The sequence below is a fragment of the Podarcis muralis genome, chromosome 8 (assembly GCF_964188315.1).
Source record: "Podarcis muralis chromosome 8, rPodMur119.hap1.1, whole genome shotgun sequence".
NCBI classification, from domain to species: domain Eukaryota; kingdom Metazoa; phylum Chordata; class Lepidosauria; order Squamata; family Lacertidae; genus Podarcis; species Podarcis muralis.
In genome coordinates this window covers 33,517,004-33,533,532 of record NC_135662.1, presented here as the reverse complement: position 1 = coordinate 33,533,532, position 16,529 = coordinate 33,517,004, and the positions used below count along the sequence as shown (strand labels likewise).

The window sequence follows — 16,529 nt, the reverse complement described above, 5'->3', positions numbered from 1 at the left end:
ATACATCCTGCCATAGTGGAGAAGACCAAAACCTGGTGACTTGCATGCCTGCTCAGTCTGTTGCCCAGCTGAGGAAAGAACCATAAGTGGCCCATCTGTGTTTTATCTTTAAACCTTGGACTGGATCTCTCAGGGTCTTTCAAACACAGGACTGACCTCTAAAGTTGGTATCTTTTTTATGTAACATGAGGCAGGTTTGCTACAGCCCTTCAAAAGGAGACACACGGCAACCCTGGGGACTAGGAGGGCTATGCAGAGACTGTGGCACATAGTCCTACAATTTAGACCACACTTTTTTCTCCATTTGCTGTGTTCATGGAAATTTCAGCACCTTCTTGTGCCTCATTCAAATTAGTATTTCCTCAAACAGCCCCATAAATGGGGGTAGGGAAGAGAATGACTCCTCTCCCTACGTCCAACCAACCCTTTAGAATCCACCATCTGAGAATACTCATCTCTTCCAACACCAGAGATGGGAGGCACACTGTGTAGAATGATTTTCCTGGTTTAATGAACAGTTTGGTTTAATCAATATTTGCTTGCTGCATTATCTGTAGCTCACTAATCTCTTGGCTGCTTTCTGCTGTTCCATGGGGAGAAGCAACTCTCCTCCTTTTATTCTCTTCTCCACCCCACCCCATTTAGTACAGTAGAACAAGAGCTATTGGCGGGGGGGGGGGGGGGCAGGGAAAGAGGAGGAAAACATCTGAACATTTGGTGTCATGCTGGACTCAGCTAAAGGGCAGCAGATGTCACTGGGATGGCTTTTGTTGTGCTGCAAGTGGCCAGCCTGAGCTTTAAGGGCCATATTACTGTTTTAGCTGCTCTATTGTCATTCATGTTTCAGGGAGACAATCCCCATCCCATCCCTGTTTAAGATCCCAACAAAACATCTGAGATTGCCAGAAGCCTCTGCGGCTTCTGCTTAGATCACTTCTTGTTTTACATTTAAAATACTCTTGTGGGTAGAATGCAAAACAGTGAAAATAAGTTCTTTTTCTACGGGTTTGTTTAGGAAGCTTCCCTTGCTGTGTAACCCAACCATTTATAGAATATCACTCTTATATCTGATGACATGTTTCATGATTTTTGGAGTTTGCATTGATGGTGTTATTTCTTTATAAAGTTTGTTGAATTGATTTTATTATTCTTAAAGAGTTTTGTTTTGTTTTTACCTGTAAACTGCTTCAGTGGTCTTTATATACCAGGAAGTAGTCTATAAATTTGTATAATGATATAATAATTGGAATAGTTTCACTGTGATGACTTTCTCCTGGAACTTGTGCAGTACTTTTCTTCAATGGATCAACAGATCGAAGAAAGATATTCAACACCTCAAATTGAGAATGATGTGGAAATATGCCTACATTCAGGTTTTCCAGAGATAAATCAATGAGAAATGTGTATTATCCAGCATTTTGTTACAATCTATTCTCCTCTTGGCCTTTGGAGCATCTAATATTTGCAAGCTAGCAATCAAAGAGAGTGGCCTCAAATTTGAGCTACCTCTGAGTCAGTGCTGAACTGTACACTAATGGTTGACTGACCAACAACATATGTTGGGGGGGGGGAGAATAAGCTGCAAGGATACTTGTGCACTAACATTCCCACTAAAAATGAAAGCAGATAAGTGAGAACAGACATCTGAGCTAACCACAGACTCAGCCATTATTATTACACTTAATTTGGGTCCCCTCCTGACTTTCCCATAGAATATTCTTTGAATTATGGAGGAAGTGGTAAACAGGCCCTTTATGAAATCTTTCTTAGACAGAAGTTTGATAATTAAGGTGTAGACAATGCTGTTCACTGGGCTGCTGTCAGGGCAAACTGGTTTTAAATGTGTTTTGAGGTATTTTAATTATTGTTTGCAAGTAGTTTGTTTTATTACTTTATTTATTGTGCTCTTTTTAAATATTATAAGCCACCTTGAATCCCAGTTTGGGGGGAAAGGAGGGTTATAAATCTATTCAATTTAAAAATTAAGTGCAACCCAGATATCTCCCAATTTAACTCAACTAATTGCACACACACTCATCCTTTAAAGATGTAGCTAAAGAAGCCATCACCACTCAGAGGCTGTTGTTTTTTTAACACTCAAACAGTATAAATTATATGAATTAAATAAAATAGAAAGGGTCCCCTCCTGCTTCATTATAGATTGTGTCCATTTCTGCAGCTGCTTCTTTCCATTTGACCCAATACAATTCCCTGCTCTGCTTTAGGGTTATGTTTGGATACTGCTTGAACAAGAAGAAAAACTGAAAACCATCTTGTCTAATACAGCTGTATATATCTCACGTATACACACTTTACAAGAGTTTATACATAGGCACCTTAGTTTCTGTATACTGTACAAGATGGGTACTGAATGGGCATGAATCAAAAGCTACCTTTTTAAAAGGTTGATGTGTTTATGTCAAAAAGTATGGTAAGAAAATTAATTTAAGGAGGAACATCTAAAACATACACTTGGAGCAAGTCCCCTGGACTGTGAAAGGACAAACAGATTACTTCAGGTGCTTCTGCATTAGGTAAAGGTAAAGGTAAAGGTACCCCTGCCCATACGGGCCAGTCTTGACAGACTCTAGGGTTGTGCGCCCATCTCACTCTATAGGCCGGGGGCCAGCGCTGTCCGCAGACACTTCCGGGTCACGTGGCCAGCGTGACAAGCTGCATCTGGCGAGCCAGCGCAGCACACGGAACGCCGTTTACCTTCCCGCTAGTAAGCGGTCCCTATTTATCTACTTGCACCCGAGGGTGCTTTCGAACTGCTAGGTTGGCAGGCGCTGGGACCGAGCAACGGGAGCGCACCCCGTCGCAGGGATTCGAACCACCGACCTTTCGATCGGCAAGTCCTAGGCACTGAGGCTTTAACCCACAGCGCCACCCGCGTCCCACGCTTCTGCATTACCTAGTGATAAATTTAAGTATAAGATGTTAAATTCAAAGAAGAATCCCAATCCTTTGAGGAAAATACTAGAGTAATGGGCTTACCATAAGTTACCCTTTTTCCTGTTATGAATATATAGAACAAGCAGCATTTCCTAATAGTAAATTCTTAAAATTGTAATTTACAGAGACCCTTAGAGATTAAGCCAGTTTAAAGCCAAAACAAACAGCAAATTCTAACTGAAAATTCTTTTAAAATTGTAATTTAAAGTGACCCTTAGAGATCAAGCCAGTTTAAAGCAAAAACAGTAAGAATGCATGCAACACACACCTATCTTGTACAAACACTAATTAAAGTTTATACATGGGGAGTTGACTACGGTTGTCATTCTTTTCTTCCCAGTCTCATTTCAACAGAGAACACACATTCTTCTATTTTAAATTCTGCTTAAATCAAAAGCATTGTTGGCAGAGGCCTCTTTAACTGAAGAGACTTCTCACACTGAAGAACACCTATAGAGCTGTTGCTTCTTGCCAGGAACAATTAAAACTTGCTTCTACAAAGTTTCTGCCTGATCGGCCCATGGAGCTGTCCAGGGTACTTGTTTCAGTCCTGAACTAATGTCATAACAGTTCATGATGCATAATTGGTCAATGCGTTTTAGGTTTTTCAAGTTTATTTCTGCAGTCTGGTTCTAGGGAAAATGTATGTCATGACTCTGGGCCTATTGATAGCAAATAAAAGACTAGGTAGCTAATTAGTTTTTAAATAAAATTTATTTTTTCCCCACTCTTCTACATCAAGCATTCAGGACATTTCACAAGTAAAAAACACAAATCAAACATAAAAATTAGAACAGAAGCAACACACAAAAACTAGAACAGAATAGTGTCAGAACAAAACATTGAACAGATGGACTATATGCCAGAATGTGGGGACGCCCAAGACAGATTCAGAGATCATGCAGACTGGTTGGAAAGGAGGCAGAACAAGTAGTACGTGGGTCATAATCTAGGACTGGGCAGACTTCAGGTTTGTTGGAACTACTTTGTTTTTTAGTAGAACCCCAAAATTTACTAGCAAGAGCCAGACTAAACCTTTTAAGTAAAAAAGAGAGGGAGGGTGCCTCTGAGTACATTCTGAGCCTAGGCATTTTTCCCCAGTACCAGAACTTAACTTTATTCATCGTCTTCACATTATTTCTGTGTAGCTCTCTTTATTTCGTAGCCTAATTCAGGTGGGGAAGGTCATTTTGTTAGTGGTGCCAATGTTCAAACAAATTGGGAGTCAGAAATCCTTGCAGATCTACAGAAAAGCATCTATCAGATGATCCAGAACTATCTTCAGCTTACACCAAACCATGTAGGGGAAGTTGAAAGCAAAGTACAAATTGAGCTCAGTTGGAAACATTTGAGCACTAGCAAGCTAAGACCCGCAATGTCAGGCCCAGCAACTGTGCTCTGAACTAACTACAGTACCAAAATTCAAAACCTTTTCCAAGGGCCGCACCACATAAAGCAGTTCATTACATCTGAGGTCCCCAAGGATCTTAATGCCACAGCTTACATCACATCTGTTCAAATATTACAAAACATAGACAAACATGCAAAAGGCAAGAAACAAAGCTAAAACACAACTCTAGCCATTCAATCTTCCACGTACTCTACAAATCTTAACATTCATGTAAAGAATCTTTATGTATATTTTATGCTTACAGGATTTCATTTTACCCACCAAAACAAGACAGACAACATTTTGAGCAGCAATAATAAATAGATCAGTGCAAGTCACTAACATTTGTATACCCAAATGTAAAATTACATTTAACTTCCAACAGCAACACACACTCACACCGTATTTAAAGAGTAAGGCAACTCTCAAACCATAATCACAAACATTCCAGCCCATATTTCTTATACTTATGCGCAAAGCTTATATAAAGTACAATTTGCTGTAGATTTTTTTTGAACAATACTTCATAAACTTTGTATTTCCTTCCCCACTTCAAGAGTGCCAATAAGCTATTGTTTAAAAGTGTTGCCTCAGTATTAAGCACGGGATGAATTTTGAGATTTGTTAAAGAAAATTGTGCACATTTTCAAAAATTAAATACTGTAGTTTTAAAAGGAAATATACCTGCTGATGTGTGGCCACTCTGTTCTCCAGCAATGAACTGGTGAATGCCCTAGGTGACAAATGGACAGGCACACTGGACAGGAAGGCAGGTGGGCAATAGCTTAGAGCCCAAAGGAGAGCGTCCTTGACATAGAGCCAACAAGTGTCCAAGCAGACAGGTAAGGGGCAGTAAGTTAACAGATGAGTGAATGGCTGGCAGCTAGTAACACCACAACTAGCCTTTTTGTGGGTAACTGTAATAAGAACAGAACAGGATTGGAAGTGATTTTAGCAATTCTCCCTCCCCTTGCCACCACCCCATTTGCTCCAGTGAAGATTTGGGGGGGGGGGTGCAGAGAGCAGGGGAAATTGCTGAAAACTGCTTCCTTCCTTGTTCTGCTGACAGAAGGCTTAACATCCACTGAGCAACACCACTGAATACAACCCAATACCCCTAGAAACACATTCACATTGACAAACCTTTCAACAAATTCTAGCAGCACAAAAACATAGAAATGAGCCAGCAAAAATTACATACAGTCTCTCTTTTTTAAAATTGACAGCAAATACAATGTATTGGAAGGGCAGAAATATTTGCCATAATTAAACATTGCGTTTTAATTTGGCATAGGTGGTTATTAAAATGTCTTTGGCATCTCAGGATCAAATTTTCTGGATTCTTCTGGGTAATCTCCACCTCAGTAGTTTTTTGCCCTAGCACTCCCCTGAAACCAGGCCATCTCCTCGGGTGATCAGGAGAACCTGGTTTTCATTTCCACCTTTCACAATGCAGGTAAAAACAAAGTTCTCCCCACCCCTTAGCCAAAGGGAGTGGAAGGTCATTTTCACACCACCACATCTTATAGGATCCAATCAACTGATGGGCATTCTCCCATCACAATGTGTTGGGAAGGGTGTGCAAGTGTGTTGAAAAACCTCCGTTCCTAACACACTGTGATGGGGTTGAAAATGGCTGATTCCTGAGGTGATTACGGTGGGACCAGTCAAGGAATGGCTGGTTTTCATCCCCACTCCAATGTTAAGAGTGTTGTCTAAAGCCCTCATTCCATTTACTCAACGATTTATGCTTGCACAATGGAACTTTCCCCTTCTCCTCCCCAATTTGTTCAAGAATTAGGAGAACCCCCATAAACGATTGGGGAGCATGTGAAGGGAAGAGGGGGGAGTTCTGTTGCATGAGCAGAAATTTTGCACTAAGGGAATGAATGATTTAGCACTGCTCAGCTGTTTTGCACAAATCAGCTGAAAGGGTGGGGGCCGAGAACGGGGGAGTGATTAGTGTGTGTGTTTTGAGCAGGGCAGAAAATAGTGTGGCACCACTTTGGCCCTAGAGAATGTAGCCCTCAGAGCATGGGGATAGGTTCCTCATGCCTGTACTAATGGGTGAAGATCACATCCTGAGCAGTTGTATGTAGTTGTATCTCTCATTATCTCTATTGGGTAGGTAGTGCTACATTAAAACCAACACATTACAGAAAATGCCAAACAGATGTCCAAATGGTTTGCAACCTATTCGTTAGCTTTCTGGCTAATGGCCTGTGTGAAACTTCATATGGAAGCGGAATTCTTCTACCTCTGAAAAGGTCTTGCCACACAAAGTACAGGTGCGGCAGTTGTCTTTAGCACCATGTGTGCGCCGCACATGGCTGTCATGGGCAGCATGGGAAGCAAATGCTCTGCCACAATGTCTGCATTTAAAAGGCTTCTCTCCTGAATGCTGGCGGATGTGGGTGCGCAGGATGCTGGAGGCGGTGAATGCCTATGGAGATGGTGAACAAAATGAATTGTTGGTGGGGCGGGAATAGAAAGGGATAAGGAAATTGTTAGATGCAAGTTCCTATAGATAAAAAAACGTAGCTCAGATAGACACCCAAACTAAAAAAGACAGGGCTAGACACATTAATAATTAAGCAAGATTATTTTAGATTTCAGGTGGCATAAAAAGCTTTTACACACAAACACACACACACACAGACAGACAGACAGACAGACAGACAGACACACAGAGACACACAGCACTCACACACAAAGCTACAAGTGACAAACAAGATTAAAGGAATCACATACTCACAAAATTGTAATTAAGTTACGGTGCTTGTTTCTACAGCAGGAGAACCAATTGGGCTTTTGCTGGGTCTTATATATGGCAGATAAAATCCCAGCCTCACATGTTCACAGCCAGTGAAGGCAGGATGTGGGAAACTATTTGCAAATCACAGCCAAGCTATGGCATTCTGTAAATAGCCTTGAGCAAGTCATCATTATCTCTCAGACAAGCCTAGTTCACAAGATTGTAGTGGAAATAAAAAAGGGACTCGCTCCATATACATTACCACAAGCTCCCCTAAAGGGCCGGCAGGCAACACATGTGACAAATCAACTTACAAGTCAGTCACGGCAGCTATCAAAAGGTGATATTTTGTTTTGCAGTCTGTGATGCTGTTAAGGGAGGACTTTGAGGAAGAAATCCAAGGTCCCACTCAGCAACCCCCCCCCCGGGGGGGGGGGACCCAGCAGGGCTGCCTTACCACTTTAATTATTTATCATCTAAGTGGAAGAGGGCTGCAAGAATGTTAAATCCAGAACCTAAAATTTAATCAAACACACCACTGTTTTATAACAGTCTGTTCAGGTGTGGGACTCAGATAGCCTTAAATTCACCTAAGGAGGCTGAGACTCCAGTTCACTGCAAATAGAAAACATTGTATTTCCATGCCTTCCCAGATGCAGTAATAACAAATGCATATGTTGGGAGACCTGCCGTGTGTCTTCTGCATTACATCTAACATAGTTGGGGCTCAACGTTAAATTCAGAATTAAAACAGATTAAACTGAGCATGCCAGAGAACGCAACATCCTACAAGCAACTAAAACTTCAAGGGAACTGCAAAGGGTCTGGTTGTCCTCACCTTGTTGCAATACACACATTTATAGGGCCTTTCTCCAGAGTGTACTCTCATGTGCTTGTTTAGACTGGAAGACTGAGAGAAACTTTTGGCACATATAGAACACTGAAAAAAGAGAACACATAGGACAGTTTTGTGGCTGCAGCAACAGTTACAGACATTTTTGCTGGCATGCAACATGTATGCACATTTAGATAACAAGACAAGAGATTTAGATAGGAATACAGACAAGACAAACAAGGCAAACATAATTGATAATGTGCTTTTTTATATATAAAAAATAATGTATGTAGAGTGTAGAAATATAAAAGGTTTCAACCTATATGTATGAATCATGCCAAGAAGATTATTCTAGCCACAGCCCCTGCCTGTACTATGTGCCTTTGCTGTGTAGGCTTGAAGCCTACACACTGATTTGCAGATTCCCATATAAAGATGCTCTGATCTATTTGTGGGCTCTTGGGTGCACAGTGATAACAAGGCCTGAGAGTCTGATTCCCCCCATCCCCCACAAAACACTCTGGCATAAGCCTGCAGTCTTGTCCAATACTGGAGTATCGGTGCCTACTATATAGTTTTGCGCATTTTCAAAGCATTGATATGTTAAAGCAGAGGCTGATCACACACACACATATACAGGTGTTCCGGGCCCTCGCACGCATAAGTGAAATCGTGTAAAGTGGGGAGCAGCTAACTTTAATAAGGAGGGCATGCAGGGAGGAAGGGGAGGGAGAGAGACTCATTATTTGGGGCAGCTGCCTAGCCTGAACTGAGCCTGCCTATCTGAGGGGGGCCAGTGTGTGCAGCAGCAGTGGCTGACCACAGAGGGCAGGGGCAGAGAAGAGCGCCCAACGTAACTGGTACCAGGATGGGTTCATGGACCTACAATGGAGGTGAGGAGAAGCCACTAGTCAATCAAAGGCCACCTTCCCTCGCTGAGGCAGCAACTTCTGGGCAGCAGCCCCAAACAAGGAGAAGTCTATCTATCTATCTAATCTATCTATCTATCTATCTATCTATCTATCTATCTATCTATCTATCTATCATCTATCAATCATCTATCTATCATTATGAGGTTTCCGAGTGGGATGCATGTAAGGGGAGGTGCACTTGTAGTTTGTAACTATTTTACAAAACTATTTTAACATTGTCAATTGTCTGGGACTTCTTAATTGCTACCACTTAATTGCTACCACTTAATTGCTACCAAGCTGAGCCTCTTTCTGTCCCTGTAACAAGGGATGAAAATGAAGGAAGATGTCTCACTTTCTCCTCCCGCTTAATCAGATTTCAAGGATAGGGAATGAGACAACTGAGTTGAAGTTGTGTTTATATGGCCAGCTGGGCTTGAAGAAAGTGTAATGCTAGTTCATGAGAGGTTGTTAGTGAACAGGCCTCAGTTCAGAAGTCATGGTTGGATGCTAAGTTAATGTGCTAGCTCCTCCCTCCTCCCCATTCCTGTCACCCTTTGTGGAGAACAAAGCACCCGAGGGAGGTTCTACATCTGGGGTGTTCTCTGCAGGTTTTACGGCAGAGTGGCACAAATCAAGAAAAAAACTAGAATGTTATAAAGCTGTCCTAAGTCTGTTGGATTGAAGTTAAAGTATTTAAAAATACTTTTGTTAAAAAACCAGATGCCTTTTTATTGGGTATAGTGGGTGAAGAGATATGAAGGGAAGATAAAAAAAACTGTTTATGTATGCAACAACTGTGGCAAAAATTCTTTTAGCTCAAAAATGGAAACAACAAGAAGTACCAATGAAAGAAGAATGGCAGATGAAGATGATGGACTTTGCAGAATTGGCGAAGCTGACAGGAAAAATCCGAAACAAGCACCATCAAGTATTCCAAAAGGACTGGAGTGAATTTATTCAATATCTGAAAGATTATTGTAAGCAATTAACATCACTAGCAGGGTTATCTGAAGACTTGTAATGAGAAGTTTATTTATTTACATTTTGAGCTATGTTGTAATGAGTGTGATTAGAATTGGAAAACATACAAAATGTAATGATATAAAGGTTAATTTTGAAAGCCATGAGGTGGGAGGGAAGGAAGTTGATACTCTAAAGAGCCAGGGTGGTAAAGTGGATAATAATGATGTGAATGTATATTATTAAATGGAAGATAGTACTCAGCTATTGTTTGGAAAAGCAATCAAGTCAAGTGACACCTTTTCAGAGCACATTCCTAAGACTATCTGCTTAGAAGTAAGCCCCAGTTAATTTAATCAGACATACTGTACTCCTAGGTAAGTATAGGATTGCAGCCTCGGGCTATAGTTCTATACATACATAAAGGCTGTGCTGTCAGTTACTTATAAGTAAAAGTGGGTGAGATCAGTTTCTCTCCCCTCCCCCTGCCAGGAGCTCTAACACAATTCAAATAAGGAGCTGCTCTTTAAAATATGGCACTTATGGGAATTCCCCTTTGCCTAGTTCATCTTTAATTATTCCAGCCAACCGAAGATACTGGAGAGGCTACAGGACATTTCAGTGCCGTGGAATCCTTAGGTATAAGAGGGAAGAGGAGAGACAGAAAGCACGCTTATCTATATTTAAAAGTTCCATAACCTTTGCATTTTGTAATTGTTTCCAGAAGTGTAGTGCAATTGCAACTAAATGCAACACCAGGCTTCTAAATTTCACAACAGGTGAACTATCCAGAACCATTACCTTGAGGAACTCAGGAATTCGCTCCACCCGATTTCATTGCTAGGGGTTTTGTGTGAAGATCACTACCGTCACAAGCAAACCTCATTGGCTTTGAATGAACTGGGTCTGCTTTCAGACAAGTGCGCTCCAGAGTTGAGGCCGAACGTTTGCTTCAATAAACCGCAAGTAACCATGGTTTTAAAAAAGGAAGAAAAAAAAGGGGGGGACAGCAACAAAACAAGAGGAAAAAAGATTTCAGGGCAGAGAATCAGCAGAGGCGGTGCGTTTTGCAATTGTGGTTTCCAGGAGCTGCAATCACTCCCTGCAGTGAAGCAGGAGAGTAGCTTGAACTCTCTGCGGTTTTTTTCCCCAAGAGAGGGAGGAGGGGGCACAATCAGGACCCCTTCCCGGAAGTGTCACCATGGTTTTCCTTCACTCCCTAACTCAGTGGTTCTCAGACTGTTTTCTTTGGGCCACGCTTTCAAAGGTAAAATTTGCAGGCGCCGCACCGATATATTTTTTTTTATCGATAAGAAATACATTGGGAGGGGAAAGGAAGCAACTCCTAGCAGTGCATGACTTGTAACTCATAACACAGCTGCTTTATAATATGATGATGGGACACCCAGGGGGGAAAATGCAGCCACATAATAACATAATATTGATTGTATTTGAATCCTCCCGCCACCCTCTCCTGCCACACCCTTTGAGAACCACTGTTCTAACTAGACCGCAAAGAAAACGTACTCTTAATAGATAACTACTGCACTGAGTCTCTGCCTCAACCTACTTATGCGGAGCTTAAACGAAATCAGCAAGTGCCAACGGAGAACAACCTATCACAGTCCATTAGACTCCTCCGCATTCACATACACAAATGCAACACGTAACAGCTGCAGAGGCTTTCAAGGGCATCCTTAGTGACACACCATATTTAAGCCCGATGCCATACAAAGCAATGTTTACTCGGAAGTCAAATCCCATTGCTATCCATGGGACTTACTCCCAAGTAAGGCTACACGCACGGAGCCCTTTATGAAAACGACCAAAAGACCTTTTTAAAATTAAAAACAGGAGAGTAAAGTGACCGTTGGATGAAACCACAATCACGCAAAAGCAAGTCACGGAACACACACACAGAGAGAGAAAGATACACGGACCGTTCAACTTGCCCACGATTCAAGGCTAATTGAATCGTCTTATTGAGGACGATTCCCTTTGGGAATCCTGAATCTACCGCCTGAGATGTCCCTGCCCAGCAATGCCACCCCCACCCCCCATCGCACACATTCCCCCACATTCCCCGAGTCTTGCTTCCATTCCTGAGAAGTGTGGGGGGGTTGGGGGGTGGCACTCTGCACTCTTTGAAACACTTATTTCCTGCTGCTGCAGCTGCTTCGAGGCAGGGCGGGCTCTCCGACTCCAGATTCTAAGAGAAAGGCGGCGGCGCCAGTTGGCGATCCCTTACTTTGTGAGGCCTGTGCTTCTCGTGCACGTGCAGGACGTGGATCCTCAGCCGGTCCCTTTTCTCAAAAGACCGCTTGCAAAGCTGGCACGGGAATTTCCTGTCCCCTTGGTCCACGCACCGGGTGTACTTCAGGTGCTTGTCGCGGTAGTATTTGTAGGCGAACACCTTGCCGCAGCGCTCGCACTTATAGCCCTCCAGAGACTCTGAGGGTGAGAAAGGGAAGGAAAAAGCCACCGTCAGGGGTGGTTGGTTGTTTTATAGCCACCTAGTTTCAGAAGCAGTCGCGCGCACAAAAACTGAAAGAGGGAGGAGGAGGAATAAATGCAATGAACTGGGAGTTTTATAAGTGGGAAACCAGACTATAAAGTGAAGCATTTAACTTATTTTGAACTTGCAAGCGGTATTTGGGGGGGGGGGGGGAGAGCCAATGTGCAAACAGAGCAGACCGTTCAGATTCCCGGCTGCAACAGCTCTGAGGGAGACTCTTACGGAGCCTTGGAAGGTTGCCAACTGACCTTCACTGTGCGCCTGGACAGGCTTCCCTTCCGCCGTTCCCTTCAGGCTGATAGGGATGCCCAAGAACTGCAAGTAGCAATCCCCGTACCAGACCAACAGCTCCTGGCCGGGCGTGACCTCTTTGCAGCTCTCGTAGAATATCTGCCCCTGGCACTGCAGGGCCGTCAAGTTCTGCTCCTCGGGGAAGCGGGCGCAGTTCACTAAGGACATCCAGTTGCCGGAGGAGCCCCTGCCGTCGATGAAGTGGCTCAAGCGGCCGTTCTCAAAAATCTGTTGGGATGGACACACAAACTTTACACACGGTTGCTCACCCAGCGACAGCAGCAACCCAGGAAGACAACGCGGCGGCGGCGGGGGGGGGGGAATCTAAACGCCCCTTCCTGCTCCCTCGCCCCACTCACGTTGAAAGGAAGGGGTTTGGCGTTCACTAAACTGCAATCCTCATGGACACGCTTAGTTAGGAGCTAGCAATGGGGATTGCTTCTAAATCAATCTGTGCAGGATCTTTTCATAGCCAAGCCACCTATTCCTCTAGACAGCCGTGGAGGAACCTCTGGACTTCCAGATGGGACTAAAACACTCATCTTACATAACCACTGGCCGTGCTGCCCGAGGTTGATGCGAGTCCAGCATCATACGCCCTTTGTATTTTTTTGGGGTGTGTTTTTTATATTCCGCCTTCCGTACAAGAAAGCTCAAGGCGGCATTCACGGTCCTCTTCCTCCCCATTTTATCCTCAGAACAACCCTGTGAGGTAGGCTAGGCTGAGAGACTGATTGACCCTACGAGTTTCATGGCTCAGCGGAAATTTGAACCCTGGGCTTCCTAGTCCAACACTCTACTATTACTCCACACTGCTTTCTTCCTAAAACACCCAGCTGAGGAGGGAAATGCGCTATCTCCCTTAGAAAGCTGGAACCGCATGCGCGTTTACTGGGAGTAAGACCCCTTGGAACCAGAGAAACTGGTTTCCCAAGTACTGTAAGCGCGGTGATCAGCTATGCAGAGGCGTGGCTTGAGGCATCCAGCCCCCCCCCCACCTCCCCTCGGAGAAAAGAAAGCGACAGTACACCAGCGAATTGTACCTCCCACATCAGGGAATTGTCATCGTAAGTCTTGATCTCGCTGATGTTGACAACTTTGCCCTGGAAAGGGCCGAAGCGGACGCCGACAGGGATGGTCTCGGTACAGAAGACTCCCAGCTGCGGACTGTCCTCGAAGACGGTCTGCAACACCGTTAGCCCTACAGAGAGGAAACGGGGGCGGGGTGGGGGGAGGAGAGAGGAAGAAGGGAGAGGGATTAGTCTTTGGGTTGCAGAAAACTAGGAGAACTCAAAAGGATCAGCCTTGATCCCTCTTCCCCAACCACTCCCTTGACAAAAGCCAAACCAAACAAATGCAGCTACCTTCGGGGAGTTGCAGAGAAGACCTGTCCAGGAGCGGCGGCTGAGCATCAACTGCGCCTAACGGGAAAGCAAAGGGGAACTAGTACTGCAATCAGACAACTGGGAGTAACAGGGCAATCCCAACCATGCCTACTCAGAAGTAAGTCCCACCGAATTAAATAGGCGATTCCCATAAAAGTAGAGCGAGGGTTGCAGTTACACCGGGTCTACGGACCCTGCAATAAAATAGGCTGAAATCAATATTTGCCTCATAGGAATTTGAATAGAAACGCATAGGATTCGTGCCTTTACAAAACTTAAACCCTGTTACACCGGAGTAATACATCCGAAATAAACTACTCCACCCTTCAGTGCCAACAAGATAAAGTTAGGAAAGAACTGCGCAAGGGCACAGACACATCTAAAGGTCCCCACTCTGTCCCCAGTTTAACCACTTCTCTGAAGCATATGGGGTGGATGGTTACAGTGGGGGTGAGCGGGTAATTTATTCCATAGCCCTGCTGTTAAAGTGCAGGATTTCCTGACTCTTATCTGGCAAAGACATTGGAGCATGATCAGCATGATCAGGGTCTTCTTTCGCAAGAGGAGCCCTTCTGAGAAAAAATTAGATTCTCTTATTTGGGGGTGGATTAAAGGTAACAAAAAAGGGAGTCAAGAGAGACTCTCCAGAAGCATTCAGAGTTTCTCCTTCCACAGAAACATTTTTGCTTTGAAAACGTATTTAACCAATACATGGACGATAATAAAATACTTACACCAGTTCCTCACCCAATGCTTTTTAAAAATCACCGATAGATACAATCGTTTTCATCAGTTTAAGCAATATACAGTAAACACATGGCCAAAATATACTGTTGGGTTAAAATAGAATAGAGAAATTGACTCCAGCTGTGCCATTATCTAGTTTTTCCACAGAACTGCTCCGATTTTTAAAAACCCAGTTTAAATTTGCCTGCAATTAATGGTTGAATTTCTACTTCACTCTCTCCTCCCACCCCCATCCTATTCCAGTCATTGGGGTTTTTTATATAAAAAGGGGGGTGTACTTTTCTTTGCAAAATTTGGACAGAAGTTGACCACGGCTGCACCAGAGTCCTTCTAGGATATTGCCATCTGCCCAATAAAAACAGCCCGCAAATTCCAGCCACTTTTCTTTCTGTGTGTGCACCAAAACCCCAGAATTCAATGTATTGGAAGGGTTCTTCTTGCCCCTGTTATTTAACCCCGGGGGCAAGAGTTTCATAACGATCTTAAATCTGGGAGCAGATTTAATGGGGTGGGGAAAAGTGCCATTTCATTTGACGCCACGCTTTACTTTTATTTGAGGAAACGTTCCTATCCAAGGAGCGTCGCGTTGGGGCAGTGAGACGTCCCCGCAAAAAAAGCTCTTGTGCAAACTTGGTCGTTCCTTGTTGAAAAGTTTCTTCCTATGAAGCAGCCAGCCTCTCACCCCAAGCCCGCCTTCTTCCTGCCCTCCACCCTCCGCCCTCCAGGCTGTGGGGAAACCCCGCGCGGGAGCCTTCCTTACCCGGGCTGCGAGGAGGGTGCCCGGCTCCCGCCATGGCGCCCTGCTGCCTCCCTCCTGGCCCGGCCCCGTAGAGGACGGCGTGCAGCTCCTGGGCGGTGAAGCGGTAGGTGGGCGCGCGCTGCTCGGCGTCCGGAGCTCCGTCGGGGCTCTTCTTCTTGGGCGACGCTCCCTCGGAGACGCGCCGGCGAGGCGACTCGCCCTTCCGAGCCAAGGGCGACGGGAAGACCACCGGCAGCGGCTGGGGCGTGGGCAGAGGAGGACCGGGCGGCGGCGGCGGCAGCAGCTGAGGAGGCAGGAAGGCGGCGGCGGGCAGGCGCGAGAAGGGGAAGGGCGCCAGGCGAGGCGAACCGGGGCTCAGTCCTGCTCCCAGGGGCGTCTGGAAGGGGCAAGCGGAAGGCTGCGCCTCGAGGAAGCGCGGCGCTGGCAGGACCGGGCCGAAGGGGGAGGCGACGCCGGGCCCGGGCTGGCAGCCCCTTAGGAGCATCAGCAAAGACTCGCTGCTGCCTTCGCCTCGGCCAGGCTCGGCGGAAAAGGAGGAGGAGGAGGAGGAGGCCATCGAGGAGCTCGGCGCGGCGGAAAGCGCGGGAACCTGTGGGGAGAAATAATAAGGGAGGGCGTGCGTGAGAGGCAGCGCGCGCCTCACGGAGGGCAGGGAGGGGGAGGGGGCTACCTGCTGGAGGAAAAGGTGCTCAGGGAGACTCGTCATGGGGTGCATTGTGGCCAGAGAGCTGAGGGAACGAAGGAAGGGCCACTTTTCCTCAGGCACAGTGGAGCTGAGGTTACCTCAGCTACTGTCAGTTTCCGTCCCCGGAGGCTTATATAAGGCCTCCTGATCACTTCCCCGTCAGGGAAACGCTCTCCGCCCTATTGTCCCGAGACCCTTTCATAAGTCCCCACCCACAGAGGACTCTCCCGGAGGGTCGTCATCTGTGGGGTGTGGCGGGAACACCCAAAGCGAACACGAGGGGCTAATGCGAGGCAAATGGACACGAAACAACAGGAGCCCCAGCTGTGACAAGTCC

The 16,529-nt window shown here is 45.3% G+C and overlaps 1 protein-coding gene across 1 annotated transcript; it reads right to left on the bottom strand.

Moving 5' to 3' along the window:
* Positions 1 to 3,751: 3,751 nt before the first annotated feature.
* On the bottom strand, positions 3,752 to 16,063 carry PRDM14 (PR/SET domain 14). Its single transcript, XM_028738530.2, has 7 exons — positions 15,508 to 16,063; positions 13,980 to 14,036; positions 13,659 to 13,816; positions 12,573 to 12,843; positions 12,058 to 12,260; positions 7,939 to 8,040; positions 3,752 to 6,788 (listed from the first exon to the last, which is right to left on the bottom strand). The coding sequence occupies exons 1-7, from the start codon at positions 16,061 to 16,063 to the stop codon at positions 6,558 to 6,560; spliced, it is 1,578 nt and encodes a 525-aa protein (XP_028594363.2). The 3' UTR covers positions 3,752 to 6,557.
* Positions 16,064 to 16,529: the final 466 nt, after the last annotated feature.